This window comes from Camelina sativa, chromosome 16, assembly GCF_000633955.1.
Source record: "Camelina sativa cultivar DH55 chromosome 16, Cs, whole genome shotgun sequence".
Classification (NCBI taxonomy): Eukaryota; Viridiplantae; Streptophyta; class Magnoliopsida; order Brassicales; family Brassicaceae; genus Camelina; species Camelina sativa.
Window position 1 is genome coordinate 13,945,218 of NC_025700.1, and position 20,391 is coordinate 13,965,608.

The 20,391-nt window shown below is 31.4% G+C and overlaps 3 protein-coding genes across 4 annotated transcripts; all 3 read right to left on the minus strand.

The window, feature by feature from the left end:
• On the minus strand, positions 937-2,581 carry LOC104750504 (protein ABA DEFICIENT 4, chloroplastic). The gene is made up of 6 exons (XM_010472299.2): positions 2,314-2,581; positions 1,884-2,058; positions 1,683-1,783; positions 1,475-1,603; positions 1,305-1,393; positions 937-1,215 (listed from the first exon to the last, which is right to left on the minus strand). Exons 1-6 carry the CDS (start codon positions 2,362-2,364, stop codon positions 1,083-1,085), a joined length of 678 nt encoding a protein of 225 aa, XP_010470601.1. The 5' UTR covers positions 2,365-2,581; the 3' UTR covers positions 937-1,082.
• Positions 4,906-5,960, minus strand: LOC104750505 (ribulose bisphosphate carboxylase small chain 1A, chloroplastic). 2 transcript variants are annotated; one of them, XM_010472300.1, is made up of 3 exons: positions 5,740-5,960; positions 5,505-5,639; positions 4,906-5,378 (listed from the first exon to the last, which is right to left on the minus strand). In XM_010472300.1, exons 1-3 carry the CDS (start codon positions 5,908-5,910, stop codon positions 5,139-5,141), a joined length of 546 nt encoding a protein of 181 aa, XP_010470602.1. In that variant the 5' UTR covers positions 5,911-5,960; the 3' UTR covers positions 4,906-5,138. The 2 variants fall into 2 exon arrangements, with proteins under 2 accessions (XP_010470602.1, XP_010470604.1); XM_010472302.2 differs by having other exon boundaries at positions 5,267-5,378; positions 5,512-5,639; positions 5,740-5,949.
• On the minus strand, positions 16,926-20,014 carry LOC104753647 (NAI2-like protein). Its single transcript, XM_010475869.1, has 12 exons — positions 19,925-20,014; positions 19,789-19,837; positions 19,653-19,691; positions 19,479-19,576; positions 19,293-19,368; positions 19,121-19,186; positions 18,975-19,022; positions 18,471-18,545; positions 18,319-18,369; positions 18,135-18,227; positions 17,747-17,862; positions 16,926-17,624 (listed from the first exon to the last, which is right to left on the minus strand). Exons 1-12 carry the CDS (start codon positions 20,012-20,014, stop codon positions 16,926-16,928), a joined length of 1,500 nt encoding a protein of 499 aa, XP_010474171.1.

The window sequence follows — 20,391 nt, forward strand, 5'->3', positions numbered from 1 at the left end:
GAAATCTAATTTAAAAGTGTATTTGTATTAATTAAAATCAAGATTATCATAGTGTTGTTTGGTATGCTTAAATTAGTACGTTAGTATAAGAGCTTTGGGCTTCTTCATAAACTTCTTAAACATCTCTTCTTCACATTAAATACTAGTTTTGTACATGTGCGGTGGTGATGGTAGCTTTGTAACGACTATTGAAGATCATTAAATACACATCATAACTCATCCCATATTTTAACTCAAGTTGCAATCAATCAAACCCGTTATGGCAACGACAACTAATTTGAATTGGAGCAAATATTATTTATTGATTAATCGGCATAAAGATTATAATAATAAAAAATTATTAAAGCCAATATTATTTAGATATATATAATCTTATCATATAAGAAATTATTTGTTACACTTTATCATATCATCTAATAAAATTATGTTTTTGGATTTTCTAGTGTTCCAGCTGATTAAGAAGCAAATCGTGGAAACGTTACGAGTTAGGTGGATCCTAATGAAACATCCTCGCATCAAAGACTTATACAGTTTCACCTACTTCTCTTTGGGGCTGCCCTTGACAACTAAACCTCCCGAAGTCCCTCTCGGTACCTAAACAAATGCATACGCAACGGCAACACTCCCAAATCTGAGGGAAACCAAAGCTGTACCCGTGCACGTGCGTTGGACAATTATACCACGATGTGGGGGTCCACACAACTAGTCAGACAAAATTAGGTACACCCGTGTCTCAGAGCACTTGATTTACTGATGAGAGGACATGACACACCACTCAACTCAACGACTCCACTAGTAGTGTTTTCACTTCAAATCATAAGAAGCCTACTTCTTGTTTAGTTCTTTAGTTTATTAAACATTTGACAAACTTGGTAAATCTATAGTTTAGTAGTATATTTGCGAAGAGGAGGTTTCCAAGTTGCAAAATCCTCATCATGAAGTAAACTTACTTAAAAACTTGGTCTCATTGATTCTGTTAACAACTTACTCCATTACAAACTCGTTTAAAGTACAATGAAACCATCATTACAAATCTTTATAAGCTGTTAAGAAAGACGATGATAAGACCAAGATCGCTGTTTTTACTTGCTCTGGTTGTTGGTAAAAGCTTTGGTTACGAAATGCGAAAATATTCCAACCGGGCAGAAGAGAAGGCAAAGCGAAACAGAATGCCTTGTCTCGATCTTATTCAGTAAACCATCATTATAAACTTGCCTGCAGAGAGAACCCAAAACACGCGTTATAAGAAACACGTTCTGATAGATTCAAAACCCGCTGAGAAGAAGAAGCACTCTGGAATGTACCTGGCTGCGAAAAGATCGACAACAAGAAGATGAATCCAAGCAGAAGCAAGAGTTATTTCACTTGAGAACATTTTCGCTATTCCAGACAACTGCAGATGTAAAAACAAAACTTTAGAAAACTGCAATGATACTCTTGTTTTCGAATGTTTCAAGAAAGAGGAAAAAAAAACCTCTGGCAACATGTATTTACTAGAAAACATGTATTTGAGCGTCTCAGGTGTCCAAGAAAGGTATAACAAATACGCGTATAACACGCCTAAGATGATATACGGTATGCTACTCTCCACAGACTTCTTGGTCTACACAAAAAGAAACATAATTACCCAAATTTAGAACCACAACTTCTTTTGAGTCTTCACAACAACAATTTCAGCTTACAATTTCAGCTTTTGGAGCTACAATCATTAGAGTATAAAAGGGAAGAACCGCAGTAGTTCCAACTGCAAATACACTGCTTGCAATCTGAGATGTAGCTAACCCTGCAACATTAAACATATGTTCTGAGATCCAAAACCACAAATTGAATGAAAAAAAGTGTCAATCTTTAAAAGGTCACTGAGGGTTATGTTTTCAAGTTACATGAAGCTCGTATGCCCGAGCATCTCTTGTGAACTACAGAGTAAGAGTTCGATGAAACATTGTTCTGAAGAGAGATTCTTGATCCTCCGATGAAGCTCCAACGATGATCTAATCTAACTCTTGAAGAATCAATACAAAGTTCCGACCTTTTAGCCGTAATGTTCCGTTTCATCATCTGAAAATCACCAAAACAAAAAAAGTTTTAAACTTTATTTCTTAGAAATTCAGAAACTTTCATACAAACAAAACACAACAATCAGAAACAGAGGTTCTTGAAACAGTAACATAAAGAATTGGGTCAATTAAAAAAACCCATTAAATTCTCCTATTTGAGTCAAAAGATTAAGACTTTTTTTTAAGGTTATCCATAACTAAGATCCACCAACAGTGTATAAAAGTTAAAAGTTGAAATTGGGGAGAAGAAGAGTACCGAGAGAGGTGATGAAGAGAAAGGCTGAGAAATGCAAGAAGAAAAGACCATCTTTGATTCAAATCTTCAATACTAGTCTTTCCCAAAATCTGATCTTTCATTACCTTTCTTTCAACAAAACTCTTCTTCTCTGCATATATATATAAATAAGAGAAGCAATGGGGAATACAAAAGAGGATTTGAGAAGAGGAGTTAGGTTTCCCACTAAACGGAAGTGGAAAGCTAAAAAAGTAGTCTTTCACTCTTTCGTCATCAGTGTTTCGACAATTATATGCTACACTTTTTTTTTTGTTTTGCTCATCCTTCCTCTTTTTTAAGTTTTCTATCTTTTATTTTCATTTTTTTTTTTAAAATTAAGACTTGAGAGTTTTTTTTTAATTGGGTCGTAATTTCGACTTTAATATTTTCTGTTCAATTTGGGATGTGATTCATATAAAATTCCCGTTTAGATTATGTTATAAACAACACTTTTTTTTAAAGAAAGATTCAATATTTTTGGTTCGATTTCGGATGAAATCCATATAAAATTTTGGTTAGATTATGTAATAAATAACACTTTTTTTTTGTTGGCCTTTATTTAGTATGGATTAATTAAGTACAATTTGGTTTACAAAGATATCATTTAGTATTAAGGTAGTATTACCTTAAGTTTTTAGTCCTGTTTTAGAAATCGTTAGACGCTAGTCGGACGGTTGGACCTAGCACAATAGCACCTAACCTAGCGAGAAAATTGGATATTAAAAAGAAATTAATAGGAGACTAGTTATAGGGTTATTTTATTAAATTAATTATTAATAAAAATATATAGTACTAAATCTATGTATAATTCTATTTATGTTAAAAGAAAAAACATCGAATAAAATAGAAAACTATAGTATTGTTTTTTAAATTATGGTAAACACTTTAAAACATAATTTTAAAATAAAAATTTATAATTTTATTAAAAATTTGTATATTAGTTATTATAAAACATCACAAACTTTTAATTTAAATGTTTAAATAACAAAAAAATATTTGATTTATATTTGGCTCCAAAATAAACAATATACAAAAAATTAAGCGAGAAATAATCAGATTAAATAGATAATTGATGTTAGATGGGGATTAGTCATTAATCAAGATGAAAATGTGGGTTTAACAATTTTACAAGGCGTAATGCTAGGATTTTTAAAACAAGGGTTTTTAGTGAAATAATTCAGTATGTTAGTATTACCGGTACGGCATAAGTTTTTGAATATACTAATCGAGAATATGTGTTGTGTGAGTGGAAATTTGAAGTGAAAGTGAATTTAGGTGGACAAGACACAAGTCTAGTTTCATGACAGATAAGGAAGGTGTTTCCCCCATTAATTCGTTTTTTTTTTCTTTTTCTTTTCTTTAGATTTATATATTTTATGTTTTCTTTCACAATCAGATATATTAAGGAAATTGGAAAAAGAAAATACATTTTTGGAAAACAAAAACAAGAAAATGATAGTCATGTGGCGGGCTATTACTCATTGTTCGAGACTTTGTTCTCAGAATCCACCTCTCACTTCGATTACTCCCGCTTAGTTGTCAGACTGACTTTATCCGTCATGATAAGTTTCTTAAAAAAAATCAGTTATCCAACTATTATAAGTTATGTTCCATTAGTTCTCGGTTAATATCTGATTTTCTGGCTAGACACTATATCACTGAACACCCATTAGCGTTTTGCCAATTTTTAAACAACGGTTTTGAGAAAATGGATGGAGTAAGAACTTGGGTGGGCTATTCTATTCGGTATGTTGAAGCTCCAAAAGGAGAGTTGGGATTTTTTCTCTCAGGAGGTCCACCCATTTTAGTTATTATTTCTGTTAATGGGCCTTTTGGTCCACTCATTTTGTTTTTTTTTTTCTTTTCTGATGTTCACTCCCACCTAATTTAGTCAACAAAAAGTTACATGAAAACAAAAACAAATTTGTGGTATCTTTTTGGGATATCTTTCAATCTTTGTGGGATTTCGCATTTCGATGTAATCGATGGTGACCAAAACTGAGATTAAATGGTAAAAAAGGAATTTATACTTAAGTAAAATTTTTTTTATATAAAATAAAATTCCTACAAACAATTTTTTTTTTTCACAAAACTTTGAATTCTTGCCACCCTCATATATCTTATATGTAACTTATATTTCCCAAAGTACCTAAACAACATTAAAGCACATTATATTTCATACTATCCTAGTTCCAACAATATCTATATGTGAATTTGGGCCAAGTCAAGTGATTGAGGGAAAATATATAATCCATAAGATCCTTTGAATATACTTAAGTAAAAAATGAATATCCGAGACTCTTATCTAGAATCCTATCCTAAATAAAGCACGTCCACTTATGTATCCATCACTAGATTTCAAGTGGGTCATCTTTTATTTCAAGATATTGTTAGTCTAAACCTCTCCTAACCTCATTAATCGTGTGACAAAGAATTGAATGTGAGAAACTTTTATTTTATTTAAATAATTGCTATTCAAACGATGGATCAAAAGGTTAAAGTACTTTTTATGTGATTGTATATTTCATTATTTTTGAGCCGCATTGTCCTATTTTCTTGTTTGTTCATATGCAATTCGAAATCAAAAGACTTATAGAACATTACATATTTATTTCATCAGACATTTGAGAATCCGATAGAAAATGTCTCGCAAACCGGAAAACAAACGTTAAATCCGGAAATTAAAACTTTAGATATAATAAAAAAAAAAGAAGAAGAAGAAAAGCAGAATGATATAAAATCAAAGGTGGGGGATAATGTTTTGATGTTTACAAAGAAACAAAGCAAAGGGGGGAGAGGTTTTGAAATTAAGCATTGGTGAAGCTTGGGGGCTTGTAGGCAATGAAACTGATGCACTGCACTTGACGGGTGTTGTCGAATCCGATGATCCTAATGAAGGCTTCAGGGTACTCCTTCTTGCACTCCTCCACTTCCTTCAACACTTGAGCGGAGTCGGTGCAACCGAACAAGGGAAGCTTCCACATTGTCCAGTACCTTCCATCGTAGTATCCGGGGGTGTTACCGTGCTCACGGTGCACAAACCCGTTCTATAAAAACCACACATGTTACAAACCAACTCAGAATTTTTTTTAAAAGAGTTCCTAATCAAATATTATACACAACAATAACAAGAAAATAGTCCAAGATCTATATTTATGTTCAAACTTGATTACCTCCAACTCGAATTCAACACAGGGAATCCACTTGTTGCGGATAAGGTAGTCAACTTCCTTAGCCAATTCGGATTCGGTAAGGTCAGGAAGGTAAGAGAGAGTCTCAAACTTCTTCTTTCCGATCGGAGGCCACACCTATAATTTTAAAAGATTTACACAATAATAATAACATTAGTTCATGTAATTCGAATGAATATACAAAAAAAATCGAAAGAAAAAAAATATATATATGAACCTTCATGCAGCTAACTCTTCCGCCGTTGCTTGTGATGGAAGTAATGTCGTTGTTGGCCTTGCGGGTGGCTGGGAAGGCAGCGGAGGACTTAAGTCCGGTGAAAGGAGCGACCATAGTGGCCTGAGCCGGAGAGGCAACCATTGTAGCGGAAGAGAGCATAGATGAAGCCATTGTTCTTCTTTACTCTTTTGTGTGACTGAGGATAGGTCTAGTGCTTTGCTCATCTATATATAATGATAATAACAATGAGAACAAGCCCTTGAATGATCCGAGGGTCGAGGATTCATGAGGTTGGATTGTGAAGGGATTTAGACCGTTGGATGTTGAGTGTGGATATGTGTGAGGGTTAAGTTCACTTGGTAACGGCCACAGAGCCTAAGGTAAGGTGTTGAGACCCTTATCGGTTTGTACCGCTAGAACAGTGCCACGTGGAAGATAACTCCATGAATCTTATCGTTATCTATGAGTGAAAATGTGTGATGGGTGGTGCTAACTCATTTTACTTTCCGGAGGTTTTGGTTTTGGCTCCTTCCCTTTTTTGGGGGATTAATATTTTTCCTTATTACTACCTCTTTTTTACCTTTGATTTGGATAGATAAAACTATATATATAGAATGATATTTTTTTTTTGTCAAGTATATAGAATGATATCTTATACATTAATTCTCTGTAAAATATGCCAGAAAAGATCAATTTTAATGTGAAAGTGAATTTTTAGTAATCATACATTTTTTAACCTTGGATTTGGTAAAAATATTAGAATGGTATGGTTCACGAATAAAAAAGGGAGTTCCTTCTTCCGGTGATTCTTGTCTCCTCATATTCTCTAATGCCTCGCTCGAGCTTCTAACACATCATGGGTTGCACTATTATGTGCCTTCAGTAACCGTAAGAGCTGGAAGAGTTTTAGTGCATTTTACATTGCAATATTCCAATAACTCTTCTAGCTCTTGGGGTTACTTAAGGCACATAATAGTGCATTTTCTAAAATAAATTGGAAAATCCAAATAATTCAAAAAATAAAATATAAAGAAAATAATTCAAATAATTATAGACCCAATTAAAAAAAATCTTAAAGACATTATTAAATTTATTATAAAATGCACATAAATAATTATATATAGGTATTCCAAATTTTCACCAAAATAACAAAAAAGAATTGATTTTGAGATTTTTAACCAAACCAAACATAAACGATTTGGTTAATAAACAAATGGATTTTAGACTTAACTATAACCAAACCAAATTATTTATTCAGTTTGGTTTAGTTCAATTTTTTGGATTATGGTTTTTTTGCTCACCCGTAGGTTCATCTTTATCTGACGGCCGGTTCACTACACCTGAGAGGCTTTAAAGACTTATTTACCGATCCTACAAATTACCACATGATTTTTCTCCATCATTTGTCTTTACTCACATAGTTCCGGTAATCACTTCTTGGAAGGTCATCTGTCCTGAAATCGCACTAGCTCAAACACGTTTTAACTGTAGAATTCTCTATTGACCAAAAAGACAAATGCAATTGTATGAAATATATAGCCAAATCAATTCTTTTAAACTTATCTGCATGCATCACCGTATTTCATAAAACTGGAGTATTACAATAATTACTAACTGGAGACTCGATACAAGTACTTATAAGGTTTTAAATGTATTTTATAAGGTTTTATAAGATATATTATAAAATTTACAAGGTACTTATAAGGTTTTTATAAGGTATTTACAAAATATTTATAAGGTTTTACACATGTATAAAGATAATTTTTGTATGCTTTTATAAAGTTACACACGTCCTTCTGTAGATCTCGGAATTTTAGAGACATTTGTCTTAATGTTTTAGAGATAAAGTACTTTTGAAAGTGATATTGAAAAATAAGCATCTTAAATTCCTCTAAATTTATTTGTTATTTAGAAAAAAAAACTTTACAAAATTTAATTTTAAATATTCAGACAAATGTTTTGTAGAATGACACTCTAAATTCAAAAGAGTGAGAGTTTATCTCTCTTAAGTTTATATAAATTTTAGTTTATTTCACAAAAATGAAAGGAGTGATTATGTTACAAATAAAATGAATAATTGATTAATGCAAATAAATACATTTGACACATATAAATCAAAATTGATGTTACTCAAAATCAAACTAAGTTTTGGTTCATTTAATCTCCTATTTTTCTATTTGAGAGCATTATTGCAATTAAACTCTCTAGTTAATAGTTATGTGTAATCTGCTGTTTATAATTTTTTTGACATTTTTGTTTTCAGTTTGAACTCCAATACAACAACCACTAGGTTCGGACCCGCACGTACGTGCGGAGTTATTTTTACATAATTTTTAAAAAAAATATAATTGTCAAGCTATCAAACCCGTTTAATATGTCTGATTGCAAAGTTTAAATTTTTTTTGACCCAAAAAAATCCCATTCCTCTTAATTCATATGAGTAAATAGTATGTCCGCATATGTTTTGCTTGAATTCTTGTTCTCAAAATTCTCGCCCCGTACTTTGTCATACATGAATATACCCACACAAAATTCTCATAACCTGATTATTATGGAACTAATTTGAACGATTTCCTAAAATATAATAAATCTGTTGTTTAATCTTTTTGTTTTTTTTAATATGTAAATGAGGTCAGTTTGGCAACATGGAATTTTGATATGATTTTTTTAACCCTTAAGTGTATTCCCCAATTAATAGTATAGATTTCCTTCAATTATTGAATGAAATATTCTTTACTTATACTAATCACAATTTGATTTTTCTGGGTTTTGATTTTTTTTCTGGATGTTTGTGTATCTATGTGGCTTTTTCTCTTGATTTGGGGATGTGAATGACTTAGATTATAATAGGAAACTGGATTGATTGTTAGATTACTTGTGTTTGTTTTAATGTTCATCATGTTTGGATAATCCATAAGACTATATATATGATGCCATGTCTAATGTTGCAAGAGAAATTGACTTTTGGTAGACTCATCCAGCTTCTTCTCCTTGTAATGATCAAGCTCATGTTGCATATGCTCTTCGTTTAGACCAATAGCCTTGTTTGAAGTGGCATGTTTGTCTAATGACCAAATTAAGTTGTGAATGGATGTTTGATTCAGGTTTGTGACAGGGAGAACATGCTTTTTGTGCTTAATGGTGATTACCTGATTGATGAATCTGGTTTTTATGATGTAGATGAGAAGGATGAGATAGTTGTTATCCGGGAAAACCCAACTTCGAGTGGAAAAGAACATGAATAAAGCTTTCAAAACCCAAGGTTTGTTTCTACTCAATATGAAAGCTTGACTATGTTTTATGTTTCTGGTACGTTCATGATCAACATAAATTATTTGCTTGAATGAATTTGGGTTTTGCTTAACTATGTTTTATGTTCAAATGAATTTGTGTTTTGCTTGACAAAATCAACATAGAACATGAATGAATTTGCTTGACTATGTCTTATGTTTTATGTTTTTGGAACGTTCATCATGCTAATCATGAAGTTGATATTGGCTTGCAGGTTGGGAGGGGGAAGATATAAAAGAAGCTGAGTGAGAGAGAAGAGAAGCTTAGTATTTGTTTTCTTTGTAAGAGACCCTTTCGAGGAGGGGAAGGAGTTTGAAAATATCTGCTTTTGTATTCAAAATCCATTATTATCTTATTACATTTGACCTCTAGTTTTGGATTTACAAGAGTTGATATATCATCTCGTTTAGAACTCATTTAACCATTTAACTCATCAAATTAAATGAGTTCATGGATTAACCCAACTCATTTGTTAACCCAACTCGTTTAAACAAATGAGCTGGGTTAATCCATGAACTCATTTAATCTAAATCATTGGGTAATGAGTTGATTTGAGTTGAGTTATTCATTTTGACATCCCTAATAATTGGTCACTAGGGAGGAACCCGCGCTTAAAGCGCGGTATTAAGATTTTAATAAATATGGTTTTGATACTTTAGTATATGGTGTTTTTTGAGTAATTATTCATTAATTGTCATCTTATTTAGAATTTTGATATTTACAGAAGGGATTAGTTTTTAAAGTTCCATAATATTCACAATGTAAAATATCAATGAAGTCTTCTATTTTTTAAAAAATTGTAAGGAAATTCTAAAAGATGAAATTATAATGTGTTATCCTAGTTACAAAATAAAGTTAAGATTAATCCATATTAGGAATTCAGGTAGCGATTACTACAATCATACTTTTTAAAAAAGACATTCAAACTACAAAAAAAAAGAGGCTCCATTCTTTACAGATGAGTTCTTGAGCTTTCACCTTGTTGCTTCATCACAATTTTTATGTAATAACGTCCAGCAAATTCAGACCTGTTAATATTTAAGGTGTTTAAAGAAAGATTACTTAAACATCATACAAAGTCTCAAGAAGATGCCAATATCTTACATATCCTGGTGATGCTCCAGTCCTTCAAAGTCTGGTCTTATGAAGATCTTCGAAGAGGCCAATGTGTTTTCAATACATGGTGCACCTATAGATATTTACAATTAAAGTGAATTTATTGGTTACCTTATGAAGATTTTTATCAGAACTAAATTATGTTACATACCTGCATATTCTCCGACCTTTATAAACCACATTACACAAAACAGAGGTTCAGTTTTGTATATGAGATGGCAGTCGTTTGATTGCCATGTAGACATGAACTGAGAAGCGTAGTTGTCTTTGAGACGACACTTTACTGTCTCATTCCTACATGTTATCAAATTAATATAAATCTTAACATAGACAACTATAAAATGTAATAACTGTCTTTAAGGTAGAGTAAATTTCTTTCACCTGCCATTCAACAATATGAGAACAACTTCATCACTATTAATGGCACTCACAGGTCTTCTTTTATCTTCCACATTCATTATACACCCACAAACATCTATATCGAAGAAAAGACAGAATTTAGGTTTCCAAAGTATTACTAAAATATCTTTGGTAAGGTTTAAGTCATACTCTCTATAGGAGGGACCAATACACAAAGTTCCAAAATTTATAAAAAGATTGTAGCTTTCTGAACAGAAAGACACCAATTTATTATACTCACGGATTGTACCAGAACTATATAAAATAAATTAAGGAAACATTTACCGAAAGAGATGGGATGATTTATTCTCCCACGGTATATGTCATCCAAATCCTCGAATCGAAAATAATTCTTTGGACTCAATGATTGGAGCAACATCATCGTGGTAGCATCCGTAAATTTAATCTGATAAGGATGGTGGGTATTCCTCTCATGCAGAGTTGGATTGATGAGTTATATAAATAAATACTGTCTTAAGAAAAGTGTTGTCACTTTTGCATGTTCAAGTATTAAAATTGTGTTAACATATTGANGAACAGAAAGACACCAATTTATTATACTCACGGATTGTACCAAAACTATATAAAATAAATTAAAGAAACATTTACCGAAAGAGATGGGATGATTTATTCTCCCACGGTATATGTCATCCAAATTCTCGAATCGAAAATAATTCTTTGGACTCAATGATTGGAGCAACATCATCGTGGTAGCATCCGTAAATTTAATTTGATAAGGATGGTGGGTATTCCTCTCCTGCAGAGTTGGATTGATGACTTTGAAATCTCTAATTTCGTACCACTCACCATTGTCGATATATTTTCGGAGTTTAGCGAGTGTATTGGATAAAAAAGATGCTTCAATTGTGTCACCCTTCACAGTTTAACAACAATTGTGTAAGAAGTGTTAAGTACAATAACTGTTAAAACTTGGAAATTAAGTAAAAAATCATCCAAATAGAAACTCTAACCTTTACATCCACAAGAAGCATAACTCGTTTTGTAAAGAACTCTCTGACACTCCAAGAATATAAGACCTTCGCTTGGATATACAAATTAGTTCTTCCGGGAAGAAGATCAACAATATAATTGATTCTCATAATTTCACAAATTAGGGTTTTCCTTGATTCTTCTCTGTAATCGAAAACGGAAGGGGGATTTTTTGGCTTCGAGAGAATACAAAGTGTCACGTCTTAACGTTTCGCCTTAATCGTTTAAGTGGCTCACCTTTTTGCGATTATTAAAATTTATAATCTATTATATAAATAAATACTGTCTTAAGAAAAGTGTTGTCACTTTTGCATGTTCAAGTATTAAAATTGTGTTAACATATTGAAGATGTTTTCACTTTCTTATTTTTATAAAGGAAAATAAACCCTGAAATTCGAATATTAAATGTAAAAGGAACCATGAAAATCGAATAACAAATGTATAAAACTGAAACGTTATAGTAGATATGAAATGCTTAAAATAAAATCATATATTTTCAAAGACTTCTTTGAAAACCACATTAAGGGTTTTGTTTTGGCATTTCCATTCTTCATCTGTAATCAAAACCTTCAGTCTTTTTCTGCTTGTCACTCTAGAGGATGCAACGTAAAGCTGTCCATGTGTAAATACAGGCTTAGGTAAAAACAATCCAACATGTTCTAACGTCTGACCCTGGCTTTTGTTAATAGTTTTCGCAAATGCAAGAGCAACAGGAAACTGACAACGCCTCATACGTAAGGGAAACTTTGCATCCGGTGGAGAAACAAACATCTTAAGAATAAGAACTCTATCAATGACATTTTTTTCACCTGTTACAATCCTTGCTTCGATAACATGATTAGCCATTTGAGTAACAATCAATCTAGTTCCATTGCATAAACCTCCCTTAGGATCAATATTCCTAAGCAACATGATAGGTGCTCCCTTTCTCAATGTCAGAACATGGTTAGGTAATCCAGAAACTTGAATACTGTTTAAGAATTCCTTAGTGTAGATCATATCATCGTAAGAACTTGTATCGAAAGTCTCAACACTATATGAACTCAAAAATTGCCTCTCTTCCCCTGGATATAATAAAATCAAAATGAGAATTTGTTTATACTGGATTTCGTTTGCATAAAAAAAAAATACTATCTATATACCTGGAATTTGAGAAAGCATAATAGAAAGGTTTATTTTCCCACTTAACGACGTGAAGCCACTTAACGACGTGAAGGAAAACATCATATTGTATGCTCTTATATTATTACGAAAGTTGTCACTCTTATCATCTTGATTATATAACAACGCCGATAATTTATTTGGTGGAGTTTTCAGCTTGGGGAGCTTGACTTTCCCTTTCCCTTGTGGAAAATTAGTCACACGGATTACATGCCATTGTCTAAGAATTAAAACATTTAACAAACCTGATCATCAGTTAAAATCATCTCTAGGGTTGAACCAAGTTGGAGTGATTTTTCTTCCCATAAACACAAGATTCTAACCCGGATTTTCCATTCGTATTTTGAAGGATTCAAACGTGAAACAAGATCAGTTGGAGAATTCATGACAATAATATAACCTGTACTTAACAAATTCAATAATTATAATCAAAATTAGATTGTCAAACATAATAAAAGCATTGAATGAAGATAAATTTTTAAGAATCTTAAAATATATTTGAGAGTTGGATATCAATCATAAGCTCTGACCAAGGTCTATATATACAACCTTAGAGATTGCTATATATTTCTAAATTCACAATATTAATTAATAATATAATAGATAATGGTAAATATATAACATATATATCTCTTATATATGTTAAATTACTTATTTAAACAATACTTATTTACATCCTAATCGTATCGTTTATGTTATTTTTTTATTTTTTTTAAATATAACCAACATATATTCATTTTCATAATTATAATCATCCACATGTTTATGTATATATTTTTTGAGATATGTTAATTTTCTTTTTCAAACAATAGTTATTTCTACCTTTATCATTTCAAATTTGTAAATTTCTTAAAAATCGTGGGCTTTCTCCTTTGCGAGTTTGATTTTTACAAATGAAGGTATATAATAAAATTTTCTTACATATTCATCGTTTAAATTTACGAAATTATATAAGTTTAAAAATATACATTTTTATTTTTTTATTTATTTATGTATAATTTTTTAATTTATAATAAAATAATTTTTAAATATTTTCAGAAACGTTTATAATAAATTTATTCACAAATTAAATATTATCAAAAATTAGTAATTAATGATTCTATTAGACAAAAATCAAAAAAGTGTAATATTTTAAAAGATGAAAGATCAATATATTAATAATTAAATTATTGTTACATTAAAATAAATAAAAACTAAACCAAATGAACAAATGTAACAGCAACATTGTAGGGTAAAAAAAAGTGTCTTCTCTTTGAGCTTGGGTTCCATATCATCTCTTTATGACACCAAACAGATTGATATGGGATTTCATAATAAGTGAATTTTTTGGCTTGAAGAGCTTGTGTATTAAATAAAATCCATTCCGAGAATTTAGTTCTTGCAGTTGTCGAACGAATCACAACATCATCATCACGACCATCGCCATTGTGGTGTTCTTTAGGTATATTCTGTTCAATATATATATATTTAAGTAATAATTTAAAACATGGAATTAATTAATCTAATGAAATTGAAACTAAAAAGGAATTTTAAAAATTTTCGATTCCACATACCCGAGAATATACATGGCTATTTACGATTATAGTTTTCCTGCAAATATGGCAATCCAAGTAAAAATCAAATTATGAGATCAGTTATAAGAGAAAAATACAATCGATATAAGCATTGTGATTATGTAAAATAATACTTGATATTAATTAGAAACAATTTTTTTGATCGATTCAGCTGGAAAATAAGCATAATTATTATACCATTTTTAAAAAGTGAACAAAGAACAACCAAAGCATTATGATTTATGGATCTGATGTTCAAGAAACAACTATACGAACAGGAAAATAAAAAGAATCAGCCGATCAGTCGATTAATTGGCTCATAATAAAACAGTGAATCGGAATACAAATATAAATTTTGAGAACATGATTAAAGATTTAAACGTGAAACCTCAACCAAAAAAACACAATATTATACCTTTTTGTAAGGTGAACCAACAACCACCAAAGCTTTATGATTAGTGGATCTTGCTTTCTAAGAAACCACTATACGAACATGAAAATAAATAGGATCAGTCGATGAATCATAAAAATCAGCACAATCGATATACAAATATAAATTTGAGAACATGATAGTAGAATTTTTGAAATTTATTAAACTATAAGTCGAGTAATTGGCTCATAATAAAATAGAGAATAGGAAAACAAATATAAATTTTGAGAGCATGATTAAAGAATTAAACGTAAAACCTAAACTAAAAAAGCACAATATTATACCTTTTTTTGTAAGGTGAACCAACAACAACCTAAGCTTTATGATTAGTGGATCTTGCTTTCCAAGAAACCATTATACGAAAAAGAAAATAAATAGGATCAATAGTTTAATCATAAAAAAAAAACACAATCGGTATACAAATACAATTTCGAGCACATGATAGAAGCAGTTTTGAAGTTTATAAAACTATAAATTCAAGGGAGGAGAGTTTTCTTTTTTTCTTTTCATTGTTGAGTTATGGTGAAAGCAAACAATAGCATTATATTTATAGTTGTAAAGGACCTTTTTATTTCTAGGGTTTACAGTAAGAAAATGTATATTTTTTAGGGTTTAAAATAAGGAGGTGTATGGTCGTCGGATTTTTTTTTTGCTGCAAAAGCCCGTTAATTTAATAAGCCCATTAAGAAAACTGAACCATAATTGTAAAAAGGGTGTTTTCCAAAAATTATAGGGATATATGTAGCAAATTCTCTTTTTGTAAATATCTTTTTTTGCAATTAGATTTAAGCTGTCGATTTTTTTGATTTATTTTTAATGCGAAAATAGGTAAATTTACGTCTAGGGGCAAAGTATTTCAACGTCAATGACACTTTTTATTAATGGCAAAACGGTAATCCGTGCCTGAGATTGAATGTGGGACGTTTTGACTTCTGCTTTAATATCATAGATTAGATCCCTTATATAATTGGTTTTAGTTATGGTATTATATCATTGGATTTTATAAAGTTTAATTGGTCATTAGATCCCTATATCTCAGCTATTGGTATAATATTATTACTTGTTTTCATTTTTTTTGGACTGGATTTTCTAAATTTTAAGATTTCTGTAAAAACACTATAACTACATATTTATATATAATGTTTAACTACATAGTTATCTAAATTAAAGTATATATTCATGTCATTTTAACTGGTGATTATATGTTTTTTGGGCAAATATAATTATTGTTTTTAGTAAAAGTATAAACATTGAGCCAATTTCAAATGATCTTCAATTCTTTCGTCGCTTTATAAAATTATTAGAAAAGTAACATTATTTATATTTCTGAAGATATAGTTTTAAATATATATATGACAGTGGCAATTTTATGTAATTTTATGGAATACTAAGAGTGAACAATATATTAGGTACAAAGTTCTCTAACGACGACACATCAGCCTTTTCTCCATATGGTTTCTTTTTTAATATTTAGAGGATATTAATACATTACAATCTCGCTCGATTCTCATTCTTATATGTATGTTTAGCAGAAATCTCTGCAATAATAATATTAAATGATTAACATTATCTTTATCACTAGACTACCATTGAGTATGAATTAGACTTTGACTGAACTAACTAAATTGTAGAGTATGTGAATTTGAAATATAAATAATTAAGACAGTTGGCTAAGTCAAAAGTTAATTTTTGTATACGGATGAAAACTAACTTATTATCAAGTGGACATAAAAAATGACTGATTAATATATCTGCAGAATGACTTTATACGATTTATTATAGTATTTGAGAATTAATTGAGACTTTGCTGAATCCTTCGATTAAAAGACACTTAAACTGTAAAGCACAAGTGATTCGAAGAGTTCTTACATAGTATTTACAAACACTAAAAACAATTGTTAAGCTATAGGAAAAATTCCAACAACATGCATTTTGCATGGCAATACAACATGAGTTTCTATCCACATACGCACCAAGAATCGATGTGCTAGTCTTTTTTTGTTCTTTCTTTAATGGAAAGACGATATTTATCCGATAAAGAAAAATGAATACCCATTCAGATTGGGTCGTAAAAAAAAGATGATGTTTCTTAAACCCATCAAATTTGAAGATTGGGTCGTAAAAAAAACGCAAAAGGCTACTGACATTGACGTGTGACAAAACGAGAAAAACTCTTACATGGAATAAAACGTAAACAGGGTAGATATTTTGTAAATTAAATGAGAAAAAAAAACAAGAGATTTGTACTATGTGAGAGTGTTTAGAAACTGGACCCAGATGAAATCCGCCTTCTCGACGGCCTCATAAGAATACTCGATCGAAGCTTTCTCCTCCTTCCACTTACGCACAGCAAGATGATAGTGCTCTTCAGCCTGAGAAGCCTCCTCTATAACGCGGGATAGATTTCCAACGGTCTTCTCGAAGTTCCTATCAACCTCTAGCTTCTCGGCCTCAAGCTTCGCCACCAGTTTCTTGATCGCGAATATTTTGACGTACAACATGTCTCCCCTCTTAGCCAAAGCCTTGACTGACGCAAACTCAGCGTCCACAAGTTTCTGCTTATCCATGTAGTCTTTTTCTTGCAACTCAATACGGGACTCTGCATGTTGAACTCTCATTGAGGCCGTCTTTATATCCATTATCATACTTTTGTACATTGAAAGCTTCGAGATGTGGCTTACTTTAGCCAGGCTCACTTCCTCGTAACGCGCAGCGGAGGCCAGTATGTTCTCGAAATCCGCACGATTCACCAGTTGTTGGACGGTTAAAGAACGAAACTTTTTCAAGGAAACCTTTAGCTTCTCCATGGTTTCTAATCTAACCATTTCTTTAGTTTTTCCTCTTTTCTTTCCTATGCCCACCCTTGATGAAAACTCTTCATTCTTATGTTTTTCCACAATCTCGGTCAGTGATGCTATGAGACTAGATGTCCTTGACGAGGAGTCCTACGTACGTACCAAAGTCAATCAAGATTGATGGAGATGTTACGTACATTAAGCTAAAAAACAAGCTTTAAAGTTTGAATTAAATGAAAAAAAAAAAAAATTGTAGAAGTCTAAGAAGAAACCTGAGAAATGGATTCTTCCTTGATAATCTCATCTATTTCATACATTGGTATAATGATGGAATCATCTTCGTCTTCCTTAACACCATTTTTGTCTGGGTTGATACATCGCCACGAACCTGCTGTAAATTCGAATAAAACATATGTTTATATTTTGCTATTTAAAAAGTCAACATTTGGTTATATTTTCACAAGTAAGATGTGTATATATTTTTATTTTATATGTACTTAAAAATTTGTAGAGTAAGTTTTCATATATATAGTCTATTATTAGCTAGTCAATAGATACATAAAAATACATATACAACCTTTGTTTGCTGACAACTTGATGTGAATTATGTATTGTACATGGACTATGGTGTCCAAAATGAATCTTAATTGAGAGACAAACCTGAATGTCCAAGTCCTAGAGATCCAACAATCCTTGAGCTTGAGCCACCATTTATTTTGCTCGACTCATACTGTTGTTGACGACTTGAGGTGGCTGAAAACAAATACTCAATTTTTATATACACTGCGATAATATGACTTTTAAAATTTTCCTTGAGATTATGAAAGATTATGTATATATATACCTTCGCTTTTAACCTTTTGGGAGTTACTTGTGAACTTTGCGTTTTTATTAGCTGTCGATAATATAGACACATAAATAAGATAACTAGTGCATCATATAATTATATTTTTGTAAGAGAGATATGTATGTGACATGGAGAAAAATGTTTCTTACATTCTTTTCCCCTTTCACCCATGTTTCCATAATATATTTTGTGTTTATCACTTTCATCATCTGCACTTTCATTCTCTGAAAGTAAGAAATGAACAATAAGCCTCAACCCTCAAGCAAGTAAATCAAACCCTCTAGATCACAAAAGAGAGTAATTTAATCCCTACAAACTAGCTAGTATGTTGCTTATGAGCTCGGTGTATATGACCGGATGTATAAGTACTTCTATAATTCCCTCTCATTCAGTAAATGATATGGAACTCATAAACGAATTATCATATAAACATCTCAGCGTAAGTGTACCTTCGAAATCGTAATCACCTGTTTGTGTTTCCAGCTTAGACTTTTTCTTTGTAATTTTTGCTTCTTCAGTATATTTTGTTGCTAGAACCGAAGTAGAATAGGGAATGGTTAATGTACGTAATAGACTAAACTATCAGATATTAATATTTTAAATATCACTTCTTCATTCACCAAGAATGGTTCAAGGTTTTTGTTTTTTCCTACCTTCCGCCCTGCGTTCAAGGTCCTCAACCAGTTTCCATTTCGTAACACCTGAACCAAATGGACAACAGAAAAAAATGTCTTAATCACCAAAACCAACCTTGCATAGGAGAAACAATTTAGAAGAGGAAGATTTTTTTTTTTTGTACCAATTTCATTAACGTCCTCAGATTCTCCAATTTTGACACCATCAGATCCAACTGTTTCTTTAAAATCTACGAACCAAAACTTTAATGTATCACTCATTTCCGGAAACTTTTAATTTGGCTGGACTGCATATATAATCGGGAAAGATAGCTTTAACCCTTATTGACATTATACCTCGGACTATACGGTCCATTGAGTTCTTCCTACTCGAACTCTGACCCGCTTCATCAAGACCACTAACAGCTTCGGACTATAGATCCAAAGTGCACAAACCAGAAATTAGAGAAAGTACATTATTTTATTTTTAGGTATATACAAAGATAATTCTAAGCCAAATCACACATTTATAATTGACTTAACCTGCGTTAACCTGTTAAGGCCAAAAGATGATGTCTCCTCCTCTGCTGATTCTTCCTCGTTAGTGTTCTCGCTTTCACTACTCTCACTAGTTGATATAGCTGCCAAGAGATTAATAGTCTTAGAAAAAGAGGAGCCAACACAATTGGAAAAAACAAGAAAAGCTTTATAAATTACATGGACTCCTTTCTTCGTCGAAGAAATCGTTGATGTTAGCTGCAATCAAGAAAAAAACGGAACCCATAATTCAATATTGGCTATTCATAGATATTAAGAAAGCAAATCTTAAGTTCTTCTAACAAATGTTTTTTACTTGGAAGTCTTAGCTCGTCAAGCGAGTCTTCACTACTGCTTCCGAGAACCTGATCAATGATAATCAAAATTGCATGCAAAGTAAATTCTCGATATCGTAGTAAAGCAAAAGGAAATTTTAATCGTGGTTTACGTACCTGGCAAGAAACCTCATGGAAGCTTGAGAGAACGAGACACATTGCTAAACCCAAAACCACACATTTATTTCTCATGGCAGAGATTGTCATTATTACAATGAACCAAATTAAACACACTGCCTTGATATTTTGAAATTGAACTTGTTTGATGTTTGAAGCAGAACTTGATGTGCTTTATATAGATCACATGCATGATGCAGACTAAATTCGACGCGTTTTTTTCTTTAAAAACGAAAAACTATATAGTTGAACTTATTTTATGTTTTGTAAATAATGATGTAACTAAATATGTAGATAAATCTCCAAGTGGTTTATTACGGGAGTTTGTAGCATTATTACCCTTTTCTTCACGAAATCAAAATTTTGCGTGTGAGTCGATAAGTCAGAAATTCTTGTGTAAACAAACTCGACTGAATTCTAAAATATTTATATATATTTTTTGTGTGTGTGTTAGAATTGTGAAAATT

Bases quoted from the DNA above. Each gene is read 5' to 3' on its own strand.
- LOC104750504 (XM_010472299.2), bottom strand. From the start codon at position 2,364: ATGGTCTTTTCTTCTTGCATTTCTCAGCCTTTCTCTTCATCACCTCTC. The intron at 1,394-1,474 runs GTTTTTTTTTCC...TTACATCTGCAG, and splicing joins GTAAATACATGTTGCCAGAG to TTGTCTGGAATAGCGAAAAT. The intron at 1,216-1,304 runs GTACATTCCAGA...TTCTCTCTGCAG, and splicing joins GTCGATCTTTTCGCAGCCAG to GCAAGTTTATAATGATGGTT.
- LOC104750505 (XM_010472300.1), bottom strand. From the start codon at position 5,910: ATGGCTTCATCTATGCTCTCTTCCGCTACAATGGTTGCCTCTCCGGCT. The intron at 5,640-5,739 runs GTTCATATATAT...TTAAAATTATAG, and splicing joins GAAGAGTTAGCTGCATGAAG to GTGTGGCCTCCGATCGGAAA. The intron at 5,379-5,504 runs GTAATCAAGTTT...TGGTTTTTATAG, and splicing joins GTGTTGAATTCGAGTTGGAG to AACGGGTTTGTGCACCGTGA.
- LOC104753647 (XM_010475869.1), bottom strand. From the start codon at position 20,014: ATGACAATCTCTGCCATGAGAAATAAATGTGTGGTTTTGGGTTTAGCA. The intron at 19,838-19,924 runs GTACGTAAACCA...ATCATTGATCAG, and splicing joins TCCATGAGGTTTCTTGCCAG to GTTCTCGGAAGCAGTAGTGA. The intron at 18,546-18,974 runs GTAGGAAAAAAC...TCTTACTTTCAG, and splicing joins CCTTGAACGCAGGGCGGAAG to AGAATGAAAGTGCAGATGAT.